Source organism: Abramis brama, assembly GCF_963993115.1.
Source record: "Abramis brama genome assembly, chromosome: 23".
Classification (NCBI taxonomy): domain Eukaryota; kingdom Metazoa; phylum Chordata; class Actinopteri; order Cypriniformes; family Leuciscidae; genus Abramis; species Abramis brama.
The window spans coordinates 15,747,628-15,759,845 of NC_139985.1; the positions used below are offsets into that span (position 1 = coordinate 15,747,628).

At 36.2% G+C, this 12,218-nt stretch overlaps 1 protein-coding gene across 1 annotated transcript in view; it reads left to right on the plus strand.

The window, feature by feature from the left end:
• The window catches only part of tafa4b (TAFA chemokine like family member 4b), a 62,473-nt gene that overhangs the window by 34,914 nt on the left and 15,341 nt on the right, over window positions 1-12,218 (plus strand). The window contains exon 4 of the mRNA XM_084100994.1: window positions 3,025-3,180. Coding sequence (XP_083957120.1) covers window positions 3,025-3,180 — 156 coding nt within the window. The remainder of the gene's footprint in view (window positions 1-3,024; window positions 3,181-12,218) is intronic.

Genomic DNA, 12,218 nt, shown 5'->3' on the forward strand with positions numbered 1-12,218 from the left:
ACTGTATCACTGTATCAAGTATCAGTATCACTGTATCAAGAATCAAGGACACTGTATCACTGTATCAAGAATAAAGTTACCAAAAAAGTTATCAAGTCTACTAATACTCTAATGACTGCTAGTTGACATTTAGTTGCATAGTTATAGTCAGTAGAATGTCTAAAGTGGATTATCAAAATAAAGTGTTACCAGTGAAAAAAGTTAAAGAAATTTGATATTACCCAACACATCCACATCAGCCTTAATCACTTGATATCACATCGCAAAAGGAACTTCTAAACTTAAGTAGCAATATATTTTATGACCTTTTTGCATTTCTTACTGTTGTGCATTAAAGACATGGTGTGTCACTTGAATGTGTTTTTAATGTATTTCCAGGCCTTGTTGGACATTTCATTCACCTTTTATTAAATATCAGACGTATTTCAGATTGACCTCAGGGGCCGTATACAGAATGCATTTTTGTGTTCCACTGCATTGCTTTTCCATTTTTGTTCTATGTAAATATGCGAAAGTCTATAAAAAAGTTTTTGGTTATGGCCCCTTTTTCTGTTCTGTAATGAATGTTTGCTAGCAATGTCCCGGGAGAAGCAAGTAAATCATAAATGTTCACCTCAAATACATGTCACGTGTTTACTCTCTCTCGCCAATAAAGCAGGACAGATGGTTATGCCACATATACATATATCAGTAAACCCAGAGTGACTAGTCACTTTTGTATTTAAGGAATGCTAATGGTGTTTGAAAACTTAATCCACACTGTGATTTAAATCATTTGGATATGTTATTTTCCACAGCCATCTGTTATATAACAGCCCTAACCATGTCATAATGCATTTTGGCAATTCGCATTATTACCACATTGCAGCAACAATGAAACATTAGTTGATACTCACACACCTCACTGCATAGAGGAGCCCTTGTTTCTTAAGTCAAATCTTGGCTGTAATTGAGCACTCATTATAGACTGGCTGTAAAATAAAAAAAAAATTCCCTCAGAACAGAAGAATAGAGCTCTGTGTTCACTATGTATGTACTGCTAGGGGAAATGGGAGAGAGAAAGAGAAAAAACAGGGACCTCGCAGTCCTCCAGATGCGTGTTAGATGCTGCCACTCTCATCAAATATACCGTACAACCTCAAATCCAGAAAAGTTGAGAAATTTGATCTAATGCAATTCACGAGTTCACACGTACATGAAATCAGATGTAGTATTTTAAGCGTATTTGGCATGCTGTCCGGGGGAGGGCTCCAAGCTCGGAATTTGGCCCGAACCCAGAGTACTCCCCCTTTTACTGGGATAGAAACCAGCCTAGAGTGAGGTGATGGGGTGGTGGAGGGATGCTGTGAAACTTGACATGAGACAGAGGTGAGGAAAGGCTTTATTTATACCGGCTTCCTCTTGAGCTGATTGGTTGATTACCTGAACGTGCTCCTCCCGAACTTTGTTACATAAAACTTCATTAAAATCAAGAATCTGTGATTTGGTCATTCTCTTTAACCTTTGTTTAACTGACAAAAGTTTTCACTGACCAACTTACCGGCAAAGTGTGAAATCCCGGTATTGTATAGAATGCCTAGGCAATGTATAGAATTCCTGATGTTTTTTGCAAAAAATACATTACCTAATTCTATACATTACCTAGGCATTACACACTTTGCCGGTAACATATATAAACAAATTTAGATTCTGAGGGCTGCAACTCACTCCAAAAAAAGTTGGGACAGAGGCATGTTTACCAATGTGTCCTTTCCTTCTAATTACACTTTTTAATAGTTTGGGAATTGAGGATACAAATTGTTGATGTGAAGTGGAATTTTTGCCCAATCTCGCCTGATACAATACAGCTGCTCAACAGTGTTTGGTCGTCGTTGTCTGATTCTCCTTTTCATGATGGGTCATACATTTTCAATAAGAGACAGATCTGGACTGCAGACAGGCAGTCAAGCACATCCCTTCTACGATATAGAGTGTCTAGAAACCACTCTGTTTTAGCATGTGCAGAATGAGGCCTGGCATTGTCTTGATTCCCAGGAAAGATGTCATCTTGATGCCATGAAATATCTCTTTACAATCCCAATATACGCCTCCACGTCAGTCACACACCCATACAAGTCACCCCACTGATGCACCTCCATATCATGACAGATGTTTGCTTTTGCACCTGTCGCTGATCAAAGTCTGGATGGTCCCTTTCGTCTTTGGGACTGAGAACTCCCAAAAACAAGCTGAAATGTGGACTCAGATTTCCACTGTGTTTTGGATCATCTGAGATGAGCTCGGGCTCAGAGATCTTACCGCCATCTCTGCATAGAACTGATGTATAGATTTCTCCTTGAGTAACAGAGATTCAAGTGGCATTTCTCGATGCAGCAGCAGATGGTAAGTGACTATAGTTTTCTAAAGTACTCCTGAGCACATGTGGCTGTATTTAACAGAGTTGCACGATGGTTTCTCATGCAGTGCCATCTGAGGGCTCAAAGGTCATGCTCATTCAATAGAGGTCTCCTGCCTTGCCCTACACAGACTGAGATTTCACTGGATTCCCTGAATCTTTTCACAATGTTATGTATGGTAGAAGATGAAAGACCTAAATTCTTTGCAATCTTGTATTTAGAATGAGCCATGACCCATCTTTGCTTGCTAAGACTGAGATGCTCCTTTTACGCTCAGTCACGATCCCCTCACCTACTACCAATCCACCTACTTATTGTGGACCATTTCAGGAGTTTAACTTGGATATTCTATAAGCTTTTCACTTTTACTTTGCCTTCTTCCAACTTTTTTTGGAGTGTGTTACAGCCATCAAAATCTAAATTTGTTTGTATTTACAAAATACACTTAACTTCGTCAGTGAAAACTTTGTCAGTTAAATAAAGTTGAAAGAGAATTAACAAATCACAGACTCTTGATTTTATTGCATTTTACAAAATGTCCCAACTTTTCTGGATCTGGGGTTGTAGATGCTGTTTCTTATATTGGGTGGGTTATTAATATTAACAGTTAGGGTTATCTTTTCTGCAGCTTCGTACCAGGTGAAGCAGGGAACCTGTGAGGTGGTGGCCATCCACCGGTGCTGTAATAAGAACAAGATTGAGGAACGTTCACAGACTGTCAAGTGCTCCTGTTTCCCAGGTCAGGTGGCTGGCACAACGCGGGCACAGCCGTCTTGTGTGGAGGGTAAGCGCTCTTCATGTGTGGATGTTCATTTTTTATCTATGAGGTTGTTTTACAATAAATTTAAAGGGGTCATGAACTATAATGTTCTCTGAGGTCCACTTATAATGTTATCAAGATTTTTAGGTAATTTAGAAGTAATAAGCTATTTTCTATTATGTTTTTGACCCTCTCTTTCAAAAACTCCTTTTTGATGGGCGTTCCGCATTCAAGACTTGGAAGTAAATGCCCACTGCTATGACTGGGTAACAGTTTTGCATATTAAAATAAGTAAGTACATGTATGGAGTTACCACAGTTATAAATGACAAAGGATGACTTGCTGTGTTTTTCGTGTAAACGGAATTATGAATGAATTGTATCATTGTTTGTATCAGAGTTGGGCTGGGCGAAGTGAAGATGTCAATCAATAGAGATTTTTCTAGTTTATCTGTATGTAAATATATCCGTGCAATGCAGGACTGCTGAAACACGTTAGAGAAGCAAAGAAACATGGATGAATGAGAAGAAATTGCGAGACGTGCTTGAGTTATTGGTGGGTTATAAAAAGCACAATAAACCAGTACTGGGAGAGTGCTTTCTGTGGTGCAGATCCGATGCGCACGAGTGCTGAATTTAGTTTACTGTTGTGGCTTATTGCTCTTGAATGTTCTATTACACACAATTATGTGTCAAAATTTCCGCCTTGGTGAGTATTCACGTAAACAAAGTCAGTTATGTCAAAGAGAATGTAAACAGTTGGGTGAAATTATCATTATCCATGCATGAGGTTTTAAAGTGACAGCACCCTAATAGGCCTACATGCTGCTGTTTTTTAACATTAATGTCAATCAAACAACAAATGGAAAAGAAAATCATTCACTGCTCAGTTAACTTCTGATTTAATTGCATTAAATAAACAATTCTATATAAAACAAATGGATTTAACATCAACATTTTAATGTTAAAATGTTTGTTTTTATTGTAACTTTATCTCTTTACACCAGGGTTTCTCAGACTCGGTCCTGGAGGGCCACTGTCCTGCACAGTTTAGCTCCAACCCTGATCAAACACACCTAGCTGTGAGTTTCTAGTGATCCTGAAGACATTTGATTAGCTTGCTCAGGTGTGTTTGATCAGGGTTGGAGCTAAACTGTGCAGGACAGTGGCCCTTCAGGACCGAGTTTGAGAAACCCTGCTTTACACACTTTGGTCTGTTCAAGAATAATTATCCAGTTGTATATTGTTTATTTGAAAGAATCAAAAGTGCAGTTTCATGTCTTTTCCTTGTATTGTTCAGGTTGATATGGGCTTTAGAAAGTAATTACACTGAAAAAAAAATATTGTTGGTTTAACGTAAAAAAGTAAGTTACCTGGTTGCCTTAAAATTTTGAGTTCGTTGAAATTAAAAATTTGAGTTAATACAATGAAGGAGATTGGTTTAATTAACATACACTCAAAATATTATGTCATCTGAACCACATTCATTATCTAAGTTGATTTGGCAAAAGATAAAAAGTTGTGATAACAAATCATGAATACAATTTTTTACAGTGTAGTAATAAGTAATCCAATATTTTTTAGAGAGAGTAGTTAGTACAGTAATTTAATTACACTGTTGAACATTGTGTATGTTGTGTTAGAAGTCAGGCCTACTGTCTTTCACTTTGAACTCCTTTATTTAAAAATGGCTGTCACTCCTGAAACTTTACAATGTATACAGTATGTGGCCAAAGACACAATACAATGTCCCAATTTACCTTGGTATTATCATCCATCTCAGGTGATCCGTTCATACGTGATCTGCACAGGCACGTTACATTTATATCTGATATTAATGTCTCCTGTGACCTGATTTTGCTAAATAATAGGTATATTTTGATATCATAGCTGTGTGACAAATGTGACTACATTGTCCTCCGCTCCATCTCTTCTCTATTAGCTAAAGGTTTAGGACAAGAGAGTGTAGTATGGGTGATGAAGGAGGTTTAAATGTGTCCCTTCGGCCATGCTGTACGCTCTTAGTTATGAAGGCAAGAGGGCGAATGCTGGCAGCCATTTTTCTTCTTTGTCTTCTTTGACACCCGAGACAAAAGACCCCAATAGAAAGTAGGGAGGGCTGCACCAGGGGAGGTGTTCCATGTTATGACTTTCATGGCTCTCTTTGACTATAGTTCATGTAATGACAAAAATGGGTCCTATGCACATTTTGTATTTTCCACAGAAGGCTACAGGACTGTATTATGGAGGAACAAAGAGCCTGATGTAATTGAGAGAAACACAACCAAAAACTATAAAAAAAGGATAAAATACACAAACATAGGAATATATTCACATATCCATTGATGGTAAGGGATGTTGATTAATTGTGTACATTTTATACTTTGATTAAATAATGTGAATGGATAATTTCATTATTTAGCCAATTAACAAGACAAATATATATATATATATATATTATAATGATATGTATATTTATTGAATGATAGATATCAGTAATACTGTAAAATATTATTAATGTTTTCTATTTCAATATATTTTAAAATGTAATTTATTCCTGTGATGGCAAAGCTGAATTTTCAGCATCATTACTCCAGTCTTCAGTGTCACATGATCCTTCAGAAATCATTCTAATATGCTGATTTTGCTGCTCAATAAACATTTCTTATTATTAAAAATGTTCAAGTTGAGCAGCTTGATATTTTTGTGGATATCGTGATACACTTTTTCAGGGTTTTTTTTATTAATTGAAAGTTCAAAAGAACATCATTTATTTGAAGTAGAATTTTTTGTAAGATATTTTGTTTTGTATGTGGAACAAAATGCAGTTTCTTTTTCGTTTTCTTTTAAAACCATTGGTATACGCAGAATGACAAAGAGAGTTGGAGTGGCCGTGTGTGAGCTCACATCAGAGGTCGTGTTGGCTTTGTGCTATATAAGAGCGAGTCAGTAGGATTGACCTGTGTTTTTTTGCACTGAAGGAGAGAGCGGTGAGGGTCATTTTCCCCTATCAACACTGCTCGATCTCTAGATCCCTCAGGCTATCAGTCTCACCTTCTCCTTCAGGACCACACAGCCCTTGAGAGAGAGTTCACATAAGAACATATTCTCCGCTTCTGAAGCTTCATAAATATCTAATACTCAGCGCACAGTTGGGGAGTAGCTAACTAGAAGTAGTGACACGACTATAACTACATTTTTCAGTAGAGTGTCAGTAGCTTAGCAATTGTGTAGCTTTTCCAGAAAGAAGCAATTTTTCCAACAACTAGTGGTGTCGCATGATAAACTGCTTTATGTCACATTATATGACTTCAATTTAATGCTACAGTTCCCTTGTGTGTAGAGAAAAAATGAAAAATGCATCATGATTTCCACAAAAATATTAAGCTGCACAACATTTTTAATAAGAAGAAATGTTAATTGAGCAGCAAAATCAGCATTTTAGAATGATTTCTGAAAGATCATGTGACACTGAAGACTGGAGTAATGATGTTGAAAATTTAGCTTAATCACAGGAATAAATTACATTTTAAAATATACTGAAATAGAAAACAGTCATTTTAAATTGTAATAATATTTCATAAGATTGCTGTTTGAACTGTATACGGTGAGCATAAGAGACTTCCTTAAAAAAACGACTTGACAAACTTTTGAACAATGGTACATTTAGCTATTTTTGTTAGCAGCTTTATAAGGTTTACTGTAGCTCATGATTTGGCTGCAGTTTAACTAGAGAGAGAGAGAGAGAGAGAGAGAGAGAGAGAGAGAGAGAGAGATACGTGAAATGATATGAATAATTGTGACGTTATATTACAGGAGGAGCTTTAAGATTCGATTGCCTATGCTTTATTAGATTTGTTTTGTGTTGTGTTTCTCTGTTTGGCCATTAGAGGGCACTTTACCCATTCACATATCATTAAAGCATCAGTGAAAAGCTACAGAGGAGCCTTAGAAGAGCTGAAAGAAACTTTACTGAAACCTTCAGAGGATGAGACATGAACTATACCTTCTTATGGCAAATCAACCATCAGAGTTCAATCAATGATGTACTGAGAACTTGGACTTTAAATCTCATTCAATGAGAATGTAATAAATTAGGGATTAAATATCTCTGCCGTCTGATGTATTGGTACTTTGGGTCTCTGTTCTGGCTGGGACCGTATCTAGTCACTCCTCTGTGAGCTCTTGAGTCTCTGCAGGCCTCTGCCGACCTGCCCATTAAAATCTCATTAGCACAGCGAATGGAAGGTGGAGAGAGATTCCCTTTGGCACTCTGTGGGGAGATCTGCTTTACTCTGCATAAGGGCCTCTGTGTGTCCGGGATTTCTGCTCTGCTTTGGGGATTGAGGGGAGCCCCCTCTGAGCCTCTGCCATCTGTGATTTGGGAATCAGCGCTTAGCCACACATCCAGGAACTTCAAGGCCCTGTCCAACACTACGTTCATCTAGACATTTGTCAACAGAAAGCTCAATGAATAACGACTTTTGAAAGGAATAGAGTGATATGAAATACGTGAAATTAGCACATCTGTGTTGAAAGTTGATTGCCAGTGATGGTCATCGGTTCACATCATTATGCAAAAATATTTGACCGCAGTGTGTCTTGATTAACCAATCAAAATCAAGTGTTGCCATGTACTCCATATACAGTGCTCCACACGGAGATCTGATCTCACCATCATCAAGTCCATCTGTGATTACATGAAGAAACAGAAAAAACAGACTAAATCCAGAAGATCTGCGGCAAGTCTCCAAGACGCTCGAAGAAACCGACCTGCAAAGCAACCTGAAAAACCATATGCAAGTGTACCTGGACAAAAGCTGTTTTAAATGCAAAGGGTGGTCACCAAACATTGATTTGATTTAGTTAATAGAAGTTAATTAATAAATAAAATATATTTATGACATTACTTTTGAAAGCTACCTTACTTTGAAGCATTTTTACACAAGTGTCTAAAACTTCTCACAGTACTGTAGCTTTGCAGGTTGGTTTCTTCAAGCATCGTGGCGATGTTGCCGCAGTTCTTTTGGATTTAGCCTGTCTCAGTTTTTTCTGTTTCTTCATGGAATCACAGACAGACTCGATGATGGTGAGATCAGATCTCCGTGTGGAGCACTGGCTGTTGTCAGACTCCTTGAGCATACAAAAATCTCACTGGATTATCACAGTTGATGGATATATATATATTTATCAGTTATCAGTATATCAATATCAGTTTACATTTCCAAACATTGCTTTAGCCATCAACTGTGATAATCCAGTGAGATTTTTGTATGCTCAAGGAGTCTGACAACAGCCGGTGCTCCACACGGAGATCTGATCTCACCATCATCGAGTCTGTTTGCCTGCCTGGTACTTAATGCACACACAATGAATATATATATATATATATATATATATATATATATATATATATATATATATATATATATATATAATTAATGTAGTCTTTTTAATAAAAAAGTATATATGGGCCAATATATTCAAAAATAAATAAACTGAAAATAAATAAATGAATAAACAAACAAACAAACAAATTGCAGGTATTAGGATAATTTTTTTAAATTCTGATTACAGTTAGAAATCTAAACTTTTTTCAGTGCTAAACACCTTAGGCTACAGTCCAATTTTTTTTTATAATTAACCCTCATTGTGTGTGCATTAAGTACCAGGCAGGCAAATAAACAATCTGAATCAAGTGTTATGCACTCCTTAAATTTTATTAATTTTTTTTTTATATTTGGTTTCAATTAATTTATTTTTATTTATTAAATAATATGTAAATATGTGCCAACTTATGCAAAGAGACAGAACGGTAGAACGATAGAATGATAGATAGGATGATAGATAGAATGATATATAGAATGATAGAATGATAGAGAGAACAATAGATAGAATGATTGAAGGAAAGAGAGAAAGCTAGATAGAACGATAGAATGATAGAGAACGATAGATAGATAGATAGATAGATAGATAGATAGATAGATAGATAGATAGTGACAAACAAACTTAGTAAACTTACTCAACCAGTTTGGTCAGCCAATTTAATTTGACCTTGTAGCTTTTTATCAATTCAGCCTATAAAATCTCCTTTAACATAATTACTTTCAGGTTCTTTTGTTCTTAATGTTCTGCATTGATTCCCTCTGTTATTGCTGTGTCCTTGTATAAACATTGGTTTAAACGGTTATTAGTTTCACCAGTGTTTGCACGGAATAGATTAGAAGCGTAAATGTGAATGACATATATTATATGTAATTTACAACCAGCATGTACATTATTCCATATTTTGTGTCAATGTAAGGCTGAAGTTACATTTATGCAGTGGCAGATATGATGAAAACCCACAGTGACTTTCTTGATGCACAGCGAGTCGTGTGTCGGATTCGTGAGCTGGAATGCCTGCTGTTTAATAAATAGGTCGTTGGGGTCAGGTGTGTTTCCTGCGCTTCTCTTCTGGCATATCCTTAAGGAGACAAATGTGCTGTTAGCCGGCAGAGACTGATACTGAATTAATACACTGCATTAATGTGTGTCAAAGGCAAAATCTGTAGCTAAGCTGATAGTGTTGTAAATTAGGTCATTTCAAGCTTTGTGCTGCAGAGACAGAGTGCTGGGTAATCTAATAGACAGATATAAATGGATTTGGATTGATACTAGGGAGTTTTGAGTCTCTGGTGCATAAACCACAATGTGAGGTGCGTTGTCTAGTTGGAATGCACACACAAATGCATATGCATGTACACATATACAGTATTGTTTAGCAGTCCCATTAATCTCAGGTACTGCAAAATTCACGCAATTGTTTTAGTTTTTTTGTGTACTGGCATTCTATGTATAAATTTATTGTAACTTTGTTAGCTTTACTCATTCATCAAAACCTGCTGAATTCTGGAAACATAAAAACATTAAATTTGTAGTGTGTAATTTTTGTGCTATGAGTGTAAAAAATGGAATTTCAACAATAGAGTGCCGCAAGGGTGGCATATTTTTGTTAGCATTTTAGCACAGGTTAGCATTTCAGCACTTCCGGTTCCATCGTGATGAAGTCGATGGGTTTTTTGAATGTTTTTAGAAGTGGCTAAAATGGAACTACAGAGGTTTTTGGAACTTGAAATGTCAATATGCCAAACAGTTAAACTCATCTCACTAGTCCGCTTTGCAACCTTGTTGTGTAATAATAATGTTATAACTGTGCTCTTGCACACTATTCTAACTCAAATTATCAGGGAAAATGTTTTTTTTTAAATATAATAAAGTCTAAAAGAGTTACCATAAGCTTAATAGTGGTGATGTTGAAGTCATGCTACTGTTCATTTACAGCCTACATTTAGCTTTTTACTTTTGCCTATTGTATTTTGTAGGCAATTAAAGTTATGTTCGGTTATGAAGATTATCATAATAACAAAAACATGTAAGAATCATGAACTTTTGATGATCACAAAGCTTATTTTCTGCAACATTCCAAAAAATACAGCGCTCAACGCTCTATGATTATGGTTTTCAAACAGGCCCCCATGCCATTGGTTGGACAAACAGATTGCCCTGCCCCAAATGTACACTATTGCTTAAGTCAGTGTTGTTGTGTCGGGATGCTGACTTACTGTAAAAAGAGCAATGTTTTGATCATTTTGTGTGAATCAATCTACAAATGGCTTACAGTATAGGCTCATAGTTGACTATAAACAGATGAAACTCTTTACAAATGAAAATCTATTTTGTCAAATTTAAATTGTAAGCACACATAGAAGTTGAAATGCCACTAAACTGATTGTTTTACCTGTTATCTCTCACATATGCGTCATTTTGACAAGACAGTATCACTTTCTCAAGATGTTCATCCCATCTTGCTCTCTGCTTTTCCCTCCTGCAAATTCTTTTCAATCTGTCCCTCTCTCTCTTTTTTCCCCCTCTAACATTCCTGGCTGACATCTTTTCCTGCAGTTTCCTCAGCCACCACATGATGTCAGACGTATTTCAATCACAGCCCATTTATAACTCAGAAATGGGGGTAGCAAAAACAATTTCTGTATCCTTGGATAGTCTCTCACATTTGTAGCAACGGCACTATCTAAATCCAACAAGGCGCTATACAGGAAATCAAAGCTTAAATTAGTGCCTTCATATCCTCAGATAGGGCTTTCATGACTGGAAATAGAAGGACCATCAGTGTCTTGCAGTTGTCCCTGCCACTTCAGCACTAAAAGAGAGAAAAATCCTTCCAAGTACGTGGGCTTTGGCCAAACTCCATCCAGTTAAATGCCTAAATGGTGGAGTGAGAGATTTGGTGAGGAAAAGCTTAAAAGAGCTTCAGACAAAGGTGTCCACAACTGCAAACCTAAAGCCATTTAACTCCTGCAAAGCTTTAGCAGCTCAGCTGGCCTTTTTCTTGGTGGAAGTTTCAAACCCTCAGATCAAAACACCTGCTCTATCATGTGCTGTAAAATATTGAATAATTTTCACCAGAGTCTTCAAAGTCTTTTTCTTTTTTAACAAATAGTCAGTTTGAGAATCTTAACCTTAAGATCTCAGTAAGATTCTTTAATGTTTTCGAAGAAGTCTCTTACCAAGGCTGCATTTATTTGATCAAAAATACAGCAAAAATACAACTTCAAATAATTGTTTGCTATTTTAATATACTTTAAAATGTAATTTATTTGTAATTCATAATTATTATTTGTTCCTCAAGAAAGATTTATTATTATTACTAATGTTGAAAACAGTTGTGCTGCTTAATCTTTTTAAGAATTTTAAGAAAGTTCAAAAGAACAGGATTTATTTGAAATATAATTTATATATATATATATATATATATATATATATATATATATTGAAGACTTAAGATGCAAAAGCCTCTGAGTCCATCTTGCTTTTTTACATTAACATTTTTATCAGGTTCCTATAGGTTTCTACCTACATGTAAGTACCGACGTTTCTGAATGGGCTGAGGCTGGGATTTAGTGAGTTTGAAGTGAAAGTATTTGATGAATGTATACTATGTGTGGAGAGCATTAACTCAATATTATTATCTACGAAGGCTCTTAAGGTATAACTTAACTAAAG